At 34.8% G+C, this 17,333-nt stretch overlaps 1 protein-coding gene across 3 annotated transcripts; it reads right to left on the reverse strand.

The window, feature by feature from the left end:
* Positions 1–7,384: 7,384 nt before the first annotated feature.
* LOC111505875 (troponin C, isoallergen Bla g 6.0101) lies at positions 7,385–17,333 on the reverse strand. Of its 3 annotated transcripts, none has more exons than XM_023160765.2 (6): positions 17,228–17,333; positions 11,128–11,155; positions 10,786–10,901; positions 8,227–8,389; positions 7,556–7,687; positions 7,385–7,506 (listed from the first exon to the last, which is right to left on the reverse strand). In XM_023160765.2, the coding sequence occupies exons 1-6, from the start codon at positions 17,228–17,230 to the stop codon at positions 7,481–7,483; spliced, it is 468 nt and encodes a 155-aa protein (XP_023016533.1). In that variant the 5' UTR covers positions 17,231–17,333; the 3' UTR covers positions 7,385–7,480. The 3 variants fall into 3 exon arrangements, with proteins under 3 accessions (XP_023016533.1, XP_023016532.1, XP_023016534.1); XM_023160764.2 differs by having other exon boundaries at positions 10,786–10,940; positions 17,228–17,321; XM_023160766.2 differs by having other exon boundaries at positions 17,134–17,231.

A 17,333-nucleotide genomic window follows, 5' to 3' on the forward strand; every position in this document is an offset into this window, starting at 1 on the left:
CTGCTTTCCATTTTCCGCTCCACTGATTCCGTGAGAGATGACCGTTTTGGCGGGAGTTGGCCATTTTTCGTATGATGATGGGTTTCCATATGTTTCGTATTTCTACGCTGGCCTGGCTGAATACGTTTTTGGACAACATGTATGCGGCTTCCTTAAATTTTCTCCTAAACCAATGTTCCTCTCTGTGCAAAATCTCAGCTTGGGACCACTCGATGTTGTGTTGATGGGTCCAAACATGGTCTGCTATTCCTGATTTGCTGGTTTCTCCTCGCTATGTGTGCTTCTTGTGCTCGGTAATGCGAACATTCAATGGCCTCTTAGTTTCACCAATATAGGATTTTCCGCACTCACAGGGTATCCGGTAAATGCAATTCTTGGAATCGCAGTCCGCGTTTGGGGGCCTGGTTTTCGTGAGGCTGCTACGGATAGTGTTACCGGATCTGAAACAGGTTCTGATGTTGTACTTGGAACCAATTCTTCTTATCCTCTCCGATAATCCTCTGATGTAGGGAAGTGCAAGCACTGGTTGTGACGGCTTCTCTTCCTTGCGAGGCTCCTGCTGTCTTTTAGCCAAAGTCTTTTCTACCATCGCTTTGGAGTATCCATTCCGCTGAAGATCATTTTTGATGATGTCTAGTTCCTTATCGAAACCTTCTTTTGTATTACAGAGCCCAAAAGCACGGTCTAATAGAGTCTTGATGATTCCTCTTTTTGTCGATTGATGGTGGTTGGATTCGTGGTTCAGATACTGTCCCGTATGAGTGGGTTTTCGGTATACAGATGTTTCCCACTTAGTGTAGGTCCTCTTCACCAAAACGTCTAAGAATGGCAATTCGTTGTGGATTTCCTTCTCCATTGTGAAAGTGATGGATGGTCTCACGCTGTTGATGTGTTTCAGGAAGGCGCCTAATTCAGTATTCCCATGGTTCCATATTATGAAGGTGTCGTCAACATATCTCAACCAGACTCAAGGTTTCTTGTGGGCTTCTTCAATGGCCAGAGTTTCAAACCACTCCATATATATGTTGGCTATGACTGGTGAAAGTGGCGATCCCATTGGCAATCCCTCATGAGTTCCCGCCCGCTCACGGGAATAGAGGAATCCTTGTTGAGGAAAGGCCTGAATTTTGCCATTACGCCAACATCTGTGCCCACTTTGGAGATAATTACTGGAGTGGAATCCACCAGTTCCCTTATTGACCAGACCGAGGCAGAAGAGTTCAGTTGGAAAATTAGAGAATAGTTGGATCGAGAACCAGTTCCAACATCTAACATCAGCAAGGAAGAACATAGAGCTCTGAACGGCCTACGAAGAGGCCTATTTTTCGGACAGGGAAAGATCATGGCTAACACCGCACTACAGTAAGCCCCCTCACTTGTATGATCTACCCAAAATCCACAAGAAGGACGTTCCGCTTATAACGATCATCAGCTCCAGAGATTCGGCTACTCAAAACTTGTCTAGATTTTTACTTCCCTTAATACAACCATTAGAAGGAAAAACATCGTCTTTTGTGAAGAATTCAAGGCATTTTGTCGAACTACTAGGGTCAATTGAGGTTACACAGGAAGATCAACTAATCAGTTTCGACGTGGAAAGCCTTTACACCAACGTTCCGGTTGAAGAAGCACTCCAAATCATACAGAGAGAGCTATCCGAAGACGGGAACCTGAAAGAGAGAACGAATCTACCTATAGAAGTAATTATGGAATTACTAGGATGCTGTGTACGAAACTGTTATTTCCAACTGAAGGACGAATTCTTCACACAAGATGAGGGACTGCCAATGGGATCGCCACTTTCACCAGTCATAGCCAACATATATATGGAGTGGTTTGAAACTCTGGCCATTGAAGAAGCCCACAAGAAACCTCGAGTCTGGTTGAGATATGTTGACGACACCTTCATAATATGGAACCATGGGAATACTGAACTAGACGCCTTCCTGAAACACATCAACAGCGTGAGACCATCCATCACTTTCACAATAGAGAAGAAAATCCACAACGAATTGCCATTCTTAGACGTTTTGGTGAAGAGGACCGACACTAAGTGGGAAACATCTGTATACCGAAAACCCACTCATACGGGACAGTATCTGAACCACGAATCCTACCACCATCAATCGACAAAAAGAGGAATCATCAAGACTATATTAGACCGTGCTTTTGGGCTCTGTAATACAAAGGAAGGTCTCGAGAAGGAACTAGACATCATCAAAAATGATCTTCAGCGGAATGGATACTCCAAAGCGATGGTAGAAAAGACTTTGGCTAAAAGACAGCAGGAGCCTCGCAAGGAAGAGAAGCCGTCACAACCAGTGCTTGCACTTCCCTACATCAGAGAATTATCGGAGAGGATAAGAAGAATTGATTCCAAGTACAACATCAGAACCTGTTTCAGATCCGGTAACACTATCCGTAGCAGCCTCACGAAAACCAGGCCCCCAAACGCGGACTGCGATTCCAAGAATTGCATTTACCGGATACCCTGTGAGTGCGGAAAATCCTATATTGGTGAAACTATATTTGGACATGTTGTCCAAAAACGTATTCATCCAGGCCAGCGTAGAAATACGAAACATATGGAAACCCATCATCAAACGAAAAATGGCCAACTCCCGCCAAAACGGTCATCTCTCACGGAATCAGTGGAGCGGAAAATGGAAAGCAGAGAAAGTGAAAGTATTTCAACGACCTATAAATAGTCATCTCTCGGAGGAATCAGTCCAGTCATCACCCGAAGACGATTATAGATACCAACAATCGAAACGTCGTGAACTAACGTGACTTGGAATCTCTACACTTTTCATTATTTTCTTTTTTCATTCCTTTAATTTTTATTTATTCAATTATTATATTTTTACTTGTAGGTTATTTCACTATCATTTCATTTCAGGTTTATTGTTGCTTAATATAATTGTTATTTTCAGCTATCCTTTTTTAATTATTCTTTTTTACTTATTTCAGGGATTTCAAATCATTTTATATAGTAGACGATGGAAGTCCGAACTAGTGAAATTCATCACGAAACATTGTCAATCACCTTCAAACAAAGGTCTATGAACATCAGGGGAGATGATCTGTTACGATTCAAGTTTTTGTAGGTGTCCGAAGCTAGTTCTAGAATGGCATCCTGAGTTGTATTAATTCTTATTATCTATGTAACCTAATGGAATAACCAATTTATAATAAATTAACGTCAAAGCTAGTTGTTCGAATCATTGTCGAATTGAACATCACAACTATTCCGTGTTTCAAAAACGTTCTGAGTAGGTAAAACTTAGAAACGTGGATAGTAGACACATTTAATTTTTTTCATTGGAAAATTTGAAATTTTATGAGTGATTAGTTCTTGGAGTCTGTAGAATGTCTACATTTATTACAGTCCTTATCATATTACTAGGAAAAGAGATAGATCAGATATTTTAGCATCATTCTAAGAAAATATGATATTTCTTTATTGTTCAAATTGAAAGTGGTATATTTTTAGGAAAGAAAGGTTTTGGCATTATACTTCTCCATCATCATGCAAAAGATGTGTAGACCATACCACGAAGTAACTTTCAGACACAAACTGAAATGAAAAGTCCTCTCAAAACAACCACTTTCATATAAACATTGAATTACCACACGAGAGAAAACCTACTTTCGAAACAACTACTTTTATATCAAATCAAAAATCAAAATTTATTCAATTCAGATTAATATAAAATATATACCATTCCAGCTTATTTTACAGAAGTATAAATTACATTTATGAAGGATCGTGGCTATCTAAGCAAAGCTTGTGTTACATTCACGAATCCAATACATTTACAAACTAAGATAAACCTACTAATCAGTTCTGGGAAGTCCTAAAAGGACGATCAAAATGACGAGCAGTCTTTTAGCATGATAAGAGCATTAAATACGAAAGTAGATACAGAAAGAACAGCTTGTGACATTGTATTGAGTGATTGCAGTATGGTGAATTAGTCAACAATCCAGTATTGTTTTCTATCTGTGGTAGTTGTGATTGATAAATGTTTTCAATTCTATTTTCAATTTAGTATAACTTTACATTACTGATACATTTCAGTACGGCGGTAAATAATTGTAGAGTTTTGGTCCAATGTATGTAATACATTTTTGATTGTGAGTCGGCATCGTGGAACCTTTGCAATCTGAGAAGTGTGTAAAGGAGTATTATATATATATATATATATATATATATATATATATATATATATATATATATATATATTCTGAACAAATGTACTCGTAACACTGGCTGTCCATAATATACAAAGGAAAATATACAGTTTTCTTACACTATATATTCCACTATATATTCCACTCTTCGTATAATGCTTGAGTATTATATCATTTACTCTTTCTGAACACAATTTTTATGAGTGAGTTTTGGACCAATTCCAAATTACGTAAGGAAGATTTCAATATTCCTCATACTATTAGACAATACCGTATAATGGACTCGGTCAGGGCATCATATACAGTAAGCAACATTTTTCTACTGACTATACTTCTGAGCTGATAAAATTTGTAAGTGAGCTTACGTAATATTTTCACCGTATAGTCAATATGACCATTCCAAGGAAGGCACTGATCCACTAGGACCCCTAAGTATTTTATTGTATCACTTTTTTCTATGAATGGACTAGTGCAAGGGAGTCTATCGTTTCAGCAAGTAAGTTTATGGATTTTAATCTCTGTAATAGTGGGCTGATCCTTATTTGTTGGGGAGAATGCAATACATTCAGTTTTTTTGACGTTGACACTCAATAAATTATTACTTAGCCAGTGGAAAATTATATTTATACCTACCTCCGCCTTTCTATGAGCTTCTTTCCATGTGTCCCCGACAAAATTCAATGCTAAATGATCCGCAAAAGACGTTATATTACCTTCGAAGTCCCTCACTGAGAAAATATTATTTATGTATTTTAGAAATAAAATAGGGTCAAGCACCATTCCTTGAGGTACGCCCCTGGTTATTAATAGGGGTTCGCGAATGGAATCATTTATTTCAACTCTCTGAATCCTATTGGACAAATAATCCTCAAAGATGTTTAACGCTACTCCTCCTATACCCGAATCATGTAAACGCTGAAGAAGTATATTGTGATCCACCGTGTCAAAGGCCTTAGCTAAATTTCAAAAAACAGTAATAGTTTTGTCTTGATTTTGAAAAGAATTGTTAACTAAATTGACTACTTCAAAGATGGCTTTTTCAGTGGACCTGTTTTCTCTGAAACCGAATTGACATTGAGAAAAAAATTATTATTTTCTAAGGGATGCACCACTCTTTTTTTCTACATTTTATGAACATTAAATTATACGAAAAACATTTTTTTCTAATCAGTTTGTATTCCAAGCGTTCGCTATGAAACTGAATCAGATACTATTCACGGGTGCGCTACACAATATAGTAACATTGATAACTGAAAGAGGTTGAATTTCACTTACATGGAACACTGTCATGCTCAATGGCGGACATCTGATGTTTCGGAATAATACACTTGTCTTTTAACCTCTTCAGTTTAGCAATTTAAGATGAAGAATTCAATTCATTCATAAAATTACGACTTTATGTCACGGATGAGTTGAATCTACTCATGTCATCGATGATAGTACGTAGTGACATTCATTCGCTTATTTGATTGAACCCCAGCCATAGGAATATTCCCACATTTTTTGTAAAAAGATGGTGAAGTAGTGGGGACCGTGGTTAGCTGAGAGGAATGAAAGTATTTTTTTTTTAAATTTGTCCTCACAGAACTTGATAAAACTATACAAAAAACCCAATGGACGAACATGAGGGTGGATACACCAATAATGTGATCACAATTTTCACCACATGATATTGGACCCCTAAGAGAGGTGAAAAGGGAGGTGAAGAAAGGGCCACAAAACGGGGGTTGAATGCACCATTTACCTCAACGACTTATTTCGTATTAAGATTCAGGTACCATAGTAATTCCTCGATATATTTACTACTTACTGAGGCATAGTTTATGAAAACATCATGATATATCAGTTAAAACCGATTTACATGACAATTTTTCCACTTTTGAAAGTTTTCAAAGTCAGAGAAAGCGTTTATTTGATGAACCACTTTTTCAATATTGTAATGAATCATGAAGCGGAGTTAACCGAAATCCCTCAAAATACGAATAAATTTTTTCGTAGGATAATTTTCATTGTGTTGAAGTTCATTCTAAGTAATTTTGTTTTTGAAAAAAAAAGTTATTGTGTTGTGCTTTCATAAATTAAAACGATATTTTGTATGGCCCGACAGTCGGACGAATAATATATTGATTATTGAATTAACTAAACTTTCACGCGTTGAAGGTGTTACGGTTTTTTTTCAAATTAACTTCTACACTGAAGATTAATGTTGAGTTGAGACTGGCCTGAACGGATTGTTCCTTTAGATGATTTGATTTATCGCCAGTCTTCAAGTATGCCAATGACTATATGTGAAAAGTTTCCTTTCCTTACACGAGGAATTGGAAAAATCTTGAGTATGCAGTAGGTTACCTCGTTCACAGGCAGATGGGGCGATGACAAACCTGTTGTTCGAGAAATGATACTCGGAAGAAATTCGATTTTCAATTATCGGAAATTCTCGACTTTATGTTGATGATAGACACTACCTTGCAGTGACGAGTGGCCAAACAGCCCGAAACAGGTCTGCAAGTTTTTTCCAATAATTGAAAATCTATTGCGGCAGTTGTATCGCAAACAGCTAATGCGGGAATAACTTCAGTGAAGAATCCTGCACTGATACCTGTCGGATATAAACGCCGTTCATGGTATTAGCCAGGGGAGTAGTTGTTTTCAGGTGGGTGTCGTCCATTAACCTACAGTGCAGGGAGTTGAGACTAGCCTGAATGAATTATTCCTTTACGTGATTTAACTTTTGTAAACAATGAAACCTCACTTTGTTAAAGTCTTACGTGATAAAATGAAACGAATGACTTATTCGTAATGAGGGTTATCGAAACTATGAAAAAGTTGAAAACAGTAATAATTATATTTGTTTGTGTGATCATTTTCTTTTGGGAACTTATTAACCACAATGCCCACCTTTCTTCAATTGAGAAACTTCGTTGAAGTGAAAGTTTACTTTTCAATTGCACTTATGTGCATGAGTTTTATTTTTCCTGTAATTGAGTGATTTGGTTTGTTTGAGCAGTAGGATTTTTTTTATCCACTGAAGGATACTGAGCGACTGAATGAAGTTGAGATTGGATGAAGTATTCTGATCCTATATATCCTTGAACTCACCATCGAATACCCACCCCCCGATTAACTCAATATCTGAAAATTAATGAGTAATGAGAAGTATACTAATTATAACACTAGGAAAAAAATAAACTTTGCTCTGAAAACTAGTTTTATTAGTGATAACTGGCATACATGGTGATGATGAATATTGTGAATAAATGCTATTTGAAATTCTCGTTGATAGTTTTCAACCAATCATGACAGCTTTGAATTCTGAAAAAAAATTGAGAAAACACGTTTCAACATTAGGTTTTATTCTTACCTTCCCAGTCCACTGTACCAGATCCGTCGGTATCTATTTCATCAACCATATTGTCAAGGTCATCTTCAGTCAGGTTGTCGTCCAACTCTCTTAGTATTTCCCTCAGAACTTCGATAGTGATGAATCCATTTCCTTGAAATGAAAAAACCATTCAGTAATTTCAAAGAACGAATCATAATGTATACAGATGGTCAACATAAAATTTGGCTAAAGTTGGTGAATCTATGAAAAATTACTCATCTCAACAATAGTAATAAAAATAGTAATATAATTTTGTAAATGTTTTCATGACAAGTGAAATATATTTTGAAATCTGAAGAAATGAAATTTAAACGTTTGAATGTTCTATTTCTATTTCACCCCTTTTAAAAATCTGGCCCCTTCTGTATAGTAGGAGCGTATTTCAACAAAATGTTTATGGGAAAATGGCTATTCCACAAAAAATATCTTCCATGAAATGATTTCTGTTATCGTTATTCGAGCATTTTGTAAAACCCATCGTCTCAGTGAACGCTATAAATAATGCCTCCAAAAAACGACAGCAGTGTAAATCCTAAGCACATACTTCAGACTCACGACCAAGCTAACTTATGGCTTACTATTGTTGAGTTGAAATTTTACCTAGTAATTTTGAAAAATTAAAACAGTACGTACTCATCCATCAATCTCACCTTCTCTATCATATAGTCTGAATGCGCCTTTCAGTTCGGTTTGGATCGCTTCTGTATCCTCCTCCTCTTCCTCTTCTTCGACAAGAAACCTTGCAGCCAAATTCGCGAATTCCTCGAAACTCACTTCTCCATTTCCATCCTCATCAATTTCGTCAATAATTTCCTAGTGAAAGAAATGATAAATTCGTAATAAATTGAGAACCGAAGGAGAATTTGTTCAATTTTTATCAAGCATCGTCAGTTCTATTAAATTTTTGATGAAGAATCCAATAAATATCGAACAAAAACCATTTTTTTTCGATAAATAATGAATCTAACTGATTTATGGTTCTTTACCGTCATTATATTAATTATATTATCAATTTGTCTTCCTTCATTTTTGCTTAAGCATTTAAATGAATTTAAAAACCTAGATCAATCACAGTTCTGAATTAGATATTTACTGCATATTAATGTATAAAAGAATCTTAGAACACCTGAAGGTTAAGCTGGTTGGGCCCAGTCTCCAAAGCCTCAATTCATCCGGGAGGGCGTGTCAGAATAATCAACAAATGGCAACTTTCCACAAATTGGGTAAGTGATCATTGGGTCCGAAAATTATGTACTCCAGGCAGGGTGAGCCAAGAAAGATAGTATTGTGCATTTCTGCCTCAGTGCGGCAAGTCGGTATTATCTTGAGATTCGAGAGTAGGGAGGGCATTATTCTACCAAGAACTCCAATAATCAGAACAAACATCTCGACAGAGTAGTCTCAATAGTCACTACGGATTTCGAAAAGAAAATATCGATATTTCATTCGTTATTTCTTCATTTCTGTACGAAATTAGTTTCACTTAGAGCTGAAAACCCTACGAAGAATATTGTCTTCTTCTGATGGTCAAAAAGGACTACATCAGACTTATCATCTTGTATGAATCTGAGGGTGAGAAATGAATAGTTTCAATAAGTTTGGCACTTCTCATTTCCCACAACGGATTCAATATTCTCCATACTATAGAGCAACACTGGTGTCTCGTAAATATCCTAAAAGTTCCATTGGCGGCAATGGATATAGGCTTAGATTATAAATTCTGGTTATGTCGACATTGAGTGCTTTAGGGCAGGTGCCTCGTGGCAGGTCCTGCAGCTGTTGTGAGGATTTTTTATACCCACCACACCAAAAACACTATCCTATCAGGCCATGATGAACCACTCAGTTACCGACTTCAGCCTACTCGACCTGGTGTTTTGATAAGCCAAGCCGACCAGGTGCTTTTATTTTAACCATTAAAATTATTGTTATAAAGATATTTTCTGAAGTAGCCATGCACAGATAGAACTTGACGCAGAAAATAGTTTATTTCACCATAAAATCTATGATAAACAAAATTATTCCAATGAACTAAGCAGTCTAGATGAACTGACCTATCATAAGGACGTGGTACTGAATTGGAGTTTAGATTAACTTCTGAAGCAGCTTATTAGGTTTTTTTGAAGGTAGTTGACAATGTTTTGTGATGCATTTCATTAGTTCGGACTTCCATTGAAATCCTACGAAAGAATCTAAAAAAAATTAAAAGGATTATCTGAAAAATAACAATTATATTAAGCAAAAAAACTGAAATTACAATGAAATAAAATACAAGCAACAATAAAAAAATTGAACTATTAACACGAGATGAAAATTAAATTTTTTTTAACAAGAAATGTAAATTAAAAATTAAAAGCTTCCAATTCAAGTTACTTCACGACATTTCGATTGTTAGTGTTATCACCCCAAGACGATTGTGGATACCGCCTTCGTCGATTTCATCGAAACCCGAGAACAAATTTTTATGCCGACGGAATCGAATTGTGTTATGTTGGCAGAAGTGCACTGATGGCGCTTATTCTGATTAAATTGAATAAGTATTCACTGACATATTACAGTTCAAAGTTTACTTATGTAAAGGAACAAAACTTTTGAAACATTCTATACAACCCGTTTTCAGATATCACTCAGTATGAATAAAAATATATTTTGCTTCATTCACTTAACATAGTCAAATTCAGATACATATAGAAAAGTTGATTTATTATCCAAGAAATAGTATATTACGAATATTCAATTGTTATTTCATTCAATTTCAAGTAATTTCAATATTGAATGAATGAAAAAATTGCTGCTGTTTTACGAATTTGCTTGAAACTAGGTGTGCATAAAGGTTTATGAGTTTACAACTACTTTTACTTCTCTATGAGCGAGGAACTTTCGAAAACTAAATCAATTTCTTCGTCATATCAAAAATTTCTAGTGAAGTACACTGGATTTCCCTTTCCGAGTCCAAGTTTGTGTTCTTGTTTCTCACTAAGAATCATATATTTTGAAACTGTCAGTTCAGTAATTAGGTTTCACGTTTGAGTAGGTAAATTTTCAAGGCTAACTTGCGAATCCAAATAATTCAAACACAACTGTAAAATAATGACTTCGCTCATCTGTAATTGGCTTCGAAAGCTATGGTACCTACTTACCCAACAAAAATCCGTCAAAGAACTCACGCTTTTTGCATAGGTTAAAGACAAAAGTTTATTTCAACTTACTTCTAATTCTTCTTCCATTACGTGTGTTCCCAACATATCCATGATTGTGCCGATCATATCCGCATCGATGTATCCCTTTCTGTCCACGTCAAAAGCGTCGAAGGTTGACTTGAGCACTTGAAGTTGTCGAGATTGAAAGTAATAATTATACTTTTCTGTTAGATAATAACAGACGATATTACATATGAATAAGAACAAAATTTTGATGACTATGGAGAATTATTTCATTGGTGTCTAATGAAAATACTTCTCTCAACTTTTTCAAATCAAATACTAGACATTTTTTTAAATTCTGCCTGAAGGTAAATAAATACTCGCAACATCAATACAACAAGTACTTACTCCGTATTTGATCCTTCTCTAGGTCTTCCTGAAATAAATTAAGAATTGTCGTTGTATAAATCATTATCGATCACTTTTAAATGGGATTGAAGGTGAAAAAATGCAGCTGCAAAACTATAATCTATTGCTCGTAATAGATGAACGATGTTACTTAAAATTGTTCGATTTTTGCTATCAACTATTGACTTCATCTATGTGCAACATTCATTAGTCTACTCGTTTACTTTAATCTGTACAATTTCAAAGTGAATCATTACATTTGTAATCGATTGAAACAACGTGTCATTATTTCTGCTGACACTACATTTTCATCGAGGGCTTCGTTTTGATTGAGGCCGACATTATTTCACTTTCATATAAAGCTTTAAGTTACTTAATCAGCAACTCCACCTAAACTGAAGTAAATACTACTGATAAATTAGATGCCTCGACTTTGAGTAGGTACCTTGCTGTGGAGAACTTTCTTCCATATACATCATAAATAGTATTTAATACTACCAAAGCACAGTAAAAACTTCCTTGGTGTAGTAGAGTGTGAAGGAGTTCCACAAAGCTTTGATTTAGGGCCTCTATTGTTTGAAATGTTCATAATGTTCTTCCATCAGTGCTGAATTATTCATATGATTATCTTTTTGGAGACGATTTGAGGGTTTTCAAATAAAACGGTTTGGGACTGAATGTTCTTACAGAAATATTTAAACAATATTGTGAAATGGAGCCATGATAACAAACTTCTATTCAACATAAATACATGTCGTGTTCTAACTATGAATAAAATAAAACATTCAATTATTTTTTATTACCCAATGGATAGGAAGTATTAGAGTGTGTAGACGAAGTTAAAGATTTGGGGGTAACTTTTCATTTTACTTTTTTCTTTGCCATAATATTATGAAATCTGATAATGGGATTTCTGGATATATCATCAGAGAAAGTAGGCATTTTGCCAGTATAAAAACTATTGAATTACTTTATTTTATCTTTATCTTATATCTTATAACTTGATATTCGTTAGGATAACAAGAGAGTTGCTCCGAATTCTTGGGGTTCTTAACGTTTTCATAAATCTCTAGTGAAACTTTATATGTTGAAGGTGGCATAATTCCAAATTGAATAGAAAGAGGACGACAGTGATCTTTGTAACCTGTCCCTGGCTTTTATTCTTATGGCCTTTTTCTGGCAGCTTATAATACTAATAGGGTTACCTGAATTTCCCCATATCAGAATACCATATGACATAACTGAGTGAAATAATCCATAGTAGGCTGTTTTGAGCGTCTCCAAGCTGACCGCATTATTCAATCATCTCAGCACAAACAAGATATTGGAAAGTTTGCTAGTAACAGCTTTGATATGATCAGACCAGCTCAATCAATAACGAATTCTAAAAAAAATAATATTTTCGTTGGATGCATATTTGGATTGAAAGATATAATCAAATTTTGAGTTTTATTTTCATTCAGAGTCTGATTATTAGCAGCAAACCATTTACATGGTAATATTTCGCTATCTCGCGTCATTAGTTGTAAGCTGGTTAAGTCTTTTCTAGAACATAATAGAGTCGTATCATCTGCAAACAAAGTACATCTTGCTGGTTTTATGAAACTGCATAGATCATTGATATAGATCAAAAGAATAGTGGACCTAAAATAGAGCCGTGCGTGACGCCATGCTTCATTTCTTTGAGATCTGACTACATGTTGTTCACTTCAACATATTGGAACCTATTTGTGAGATGAGACTGGGCGAACTTGAGAACTATGCCCCCTGCACCATAGTAACTAATTTTTTTCAATCAAGATAGTATGCGATACACAGCCAAAAGCCTATGTCAGGTTATTTCATATAGCGTTAAAGAAGAGTGCTTTTCCTATTCAAGTCCTTCGAGTATGTTGGAAATTAAATTGTAAGCTGCGTGAGTAGTAGACCTATTTCTTCGAAAGCCATATTGTGAACTGTTGAAGTTGAACTCAATTACTTATATATATATATATATATATATATATATATATATATATATATATATATATATATATATATATATATATATATATTATACTAATTGGGCGGTAATTGTTTGGTGAAGATTCAGAACCTTTTTTAAATATGGGTATCACTTTAGACATCTGGAAATATTTCCTTAAAAATATTTCGTTAATTAATGTTGTTAGTGGGATTGCGATTATGTCGTCCACTGATTTCATCATCTAGCTATTAGGGTCGTGTATATCGCGAGAACCACTGTCCTTGAGAGATTTTATCGTATAAACTACGTCCTGAAGACAGACAGGCTCCAGAAAAAAGACTCTCAGGGTGAAGGAAAGCTCTTGGAGTTATTTACGTCATTCATTGAGAGATCACAAAGAGCTGTAATAAAGTTTTTAGGTATACCTACTGGAGAAAAAAGTCATTCAAGCATTGTTCTGATATATCAACTGGTTTATTTACATGTAAGGGCTTTCTTTCGCCATCTATTATAGTCCAGCAGGCTTTGGAAATATTGAATATTACTGGAGTTTTTTCCCAAACCAAATCGTTTTTAACACCTCGACACGGGTTTCGATCACCAAGTGATCATCTTCAAAGAGGAAGATTAGAACAGTTTTAGGAATATTCCTAAAATTCCAGTCAATAGGAAGATTCCTCTTGAAAATGATCACTTGGTGATCGGAACACGTGTCGATGTGTTAAAAATAACGATTTGGTGTTGGGAAAAAGTTCCAGTAATATTCATTACTGCACCAAAGGTTCCAAACAGTGCATCATACGTTTGGAAATATTACTGGAATTTAAAATATACTGATCGTTCGCTTCCTTTTTTCGTTTTTGTAACTGGTGCTTATAATCTTTCTTCAGTGCCCTGAATGTCGACATATAGTATGGATTTCAAGTCATAACTGCTGCGTTTTTTACAGCCATGAGATTGATTCTCATTTCTTCAAGTGCATCATCAAACCAAGTTTATTTATTGTGTGGATACGTTACTTCAGTAGAATGGATTTCATAAGAATGTTGATGAGGATTTCTGAAGAACGACTCACACCAAACTGTTCGGTATTCAGATAATCCCAATTTACCCCAAGTGAATGATTTTTGTAATTCCTTAGACCGTTTTTGGTAACAGAAAATATGTAACTTTTCTCTGTGAAAATGTCCAGAGCCCCATTAGTGGTAGCAAACTTCCCTTTATGGTCAGAGAGACAGGGGTCAAGAACACCAGTGTTATATGAATTTTCAGGTAGTTTTGATATTATATTATCTATCCATGTACATGAATGAGCAGTTACTCCAGTGGAGCCATTGATGATTCTTTGAAGGCCGTATGAATCTAGCAAGCATTTAAATTGAAAATATGAAGTTGACTCAGACATGAAATCTATATTAAAATCTCCCAGTGAAAATATATCATATATCATAGTATGGTGCGAACATCAATACCGAGAAAGTAATTAAAAATATTATCTCTGTAGCAAAAACGTGTTTCGACTATTATGGTATTTTTGTATGAAATTTAAAACAATAGGATAGATTGTCCTGCAATTTTATTGTTTATACCGTTTAATGTACCTTTGTCACGCACACGTTCGTTACTTCAATTTAACTACCTTTTGAATACATATAGATCAAGATCTTCTCTTGTGTACATGCTTCGATTGGCTAATCAAATTGGTGTCTTGATCATTGGACATGACTTTATCTCAAAACAATATAAAATTATTCAATTATTATTTCAGTATAATTTAACCCTGCGGTTTTTGAATATCGACAGTTACGATTATGAATACGTTGTATTGTTATCATTATGTATTATTATTACGTATCTTAACCAAGCCAGTGTTGAACTAAAATAATTGTTTTATTGGTTCGAGCTTTCATTTGTTCTGTATACATCGTGTTACATTGTGATATGTTAAATATTTCATTACCTACCTACTCGAATAATTGTAATATGGAAGTAACTATTCTGAATACTACTGATTTGTTCTGTGTTATGGGACAATATTCTCAGGAACACATTTCTATTTTCAGCTTTTTAGCTTCTTGTATTTATATATTATTAGAACGTATTTTATTGTTGGTTGTGTTATACTATTTTGATATTTTTTATATACCATCTTTACCTTTTTGGACCTGTATTTATATTAGGATTTTCTATTTTCAAATAAATAAATAAAAAATTCACGCATTGGAAATGTGCCAAATAGGCAAGTGTTACGGATTGGCATTGCAGAATCAATGAAGACCATTGAAAGTAATGCTAAATTGAGTATGTTTTGATTCAATAATAATAATAATAAATGAATTTAGTGACAGAAGAAATAATACGATACAATAGAGAGAGAAAATACAAATTTGTCAATAGGATGTCAATGGGAAGATTCCTCTTGAAGATGATCACATGGTGATCGAAACACGTGTCGGGGTGTAAAAAAAAAGATTTGGTGTTGGGAAATACCTCCAGTAATATTCAATTAGGTCACATATGTTCAATAAAGCTGTAGCACAGCTTTAGTTTAATATGAAACCAGATTGCATAAAGAAAGTACATTATTATTTTGGAGGTGTCTTCTCAATTGTTGAGCAATAGCGTTCTCCACAATGTTAGAAAGAAGTGGAAGCAGACTTATAGGATGCAAGTCTTTGAATTCCATAGCTTCCCTTATGTTGGGTATTGGACAGACTGCTTCTACATACTTGGGAAAATTTTCTTCTCTTAGCAACAGTTTATAATATGTAAAATAACGGGTAATATAGATGGACAGCAAAGGTTCCAAAGAAATTTATCGGGATCATCTATTCCTTTTGATCTGCTTCTGATTTGTGACATGAAGATTAACAATTCATTCTCGGTAATCAATGTCAATTCTAGAAGTGATGTGTTCATGTTGTTAGGATTACAAAAATTGAAGAGAAGATTAAATATAGTTTTTTTAATGTGAATATTGAGTTTTTTTAGTTTTAACCATGCATCTTTAAAGTTATTATGATTACTATTAGAAGCGAAGTATTCGAGATAAGCCCTCGATAGAAGATTGAGTAAAGTTTCTAAGAGTTTTGTAATAATTCCAATCTTCAGCTTTACCGGGTTTTCTTAATTTATTTCTTTCTCCAATTTTCATCACAAGCTTCATCTTGTCTGTTATTCATGGTGTATAAGGTTTGGTCAAAATTTTTGTGACATATGGTGCAAGATTATTTAACAACTTATTTGTTAAATGAACGAAGTTGAAATCTTTAAAATTACGGAAAGTTCGCGTAACAAGGTGGTGTTCCACAATGGTTTCAGGAGCATGACAATAAACTAGAAAATGATCTGAAACATCCATTATGTCACAATCAGACCAATTGAAATTAACGTGAACGATAATGTAGTCCAAATTGTATTAGTTACATTAGTTCCTATACTTGATAATGGGATAAAACCCAAAACAGGTCGTAAATATAAAATAACTATATGGTAGGAATTGGACAACACTGTTTTCATTTAGTTCATTAAACAGATAGTTTCATTTCAGTATTGAATCTAATTTCATAAACGAAATAGAAATATGAGTATATTGAATAAATTAATCTGTTATTTCCTTTCATTCAGCCGTATTATAACTTAGGATTTTGGGAAATCTCTACTTATTTTTTGAGTATACATATACTATAATTGCCTGTTCGCAATGGATTTCTATTAATTTTCAAATACGGAATAGATGTGAATAAATTGAAAACACGCCTGTCGAAAGTCGGACAACTGAACGGCTTCCGACTATCGGACAATTCCCGATTGATTACTTTGCTGAGTTGTTCGACTACCAACAAAAACATCTATTCATTTCTTCATGATTTCTAATAATGATCAACAAACCAAACAAACCAAAACCTCATTGTTTTTTACCGAGAAGCAATCTTAGGAACTATTTGAGATTTATAGGAACGAAGAGAAAATGGGAAATTTTCGTTCTGAGTCAAAATAATGCACGTTTACGCCTAACCTGCCTAACTATAATGTATTACTTTCAAATTATACGTTGTTCCGAATTTGGAAAGCCCTCTCCAACACTTTGCACATTTTCGCGTTCTACTATTTCTGATATGACTCACTACTCACCATATTGCCTTCACTTTCATCACGACATGCAATTACAGGCCATCGTCGAAGAATATATCTTTTCTTAGCCACAAGCCAAGGAGGGGATGGTCGAATGAAAACAACT

The sequence above is a fragment of the Leptinotarsa decemlineata genome, unplaced genomic scaffold (genome assembly GCF_025532065.1).
Source record: "Leptinotarsa decemlineata unplaced genomic scaffold, Ldec_3_MD MMD2_tig00026294_RagTag_RagTag, whole genome shotgun sequence".
Classification (NCBI taxonomy): domain Eukaryota; kingdom Metazoa; phylum Arthropoda; class Insecta; order Coleoptera; family Chrysomelidae; genus Leptinotarsa; species Leptinotarsa decemlineata.

Bases quoted from the DNA above. Each gene is read 5' to 3' on its own strand.
- LOC111505875 (XM_023160764.2), bottom strand. The intron at 10,941-11,127 runs GTAAGTACTTGT...ATTATCTAACAG, and splicing joins AGAGAAGGATCAAATACGGA to AAAAGTATAATTATTACTTT. The intron at 8,390-10,785 runs GTAAGTTGAAAT...TTCTTTCACTAG, and splicing joins TAATGGAAGAAGAATTAGAA to GAAATTATTGACGAAATTGA.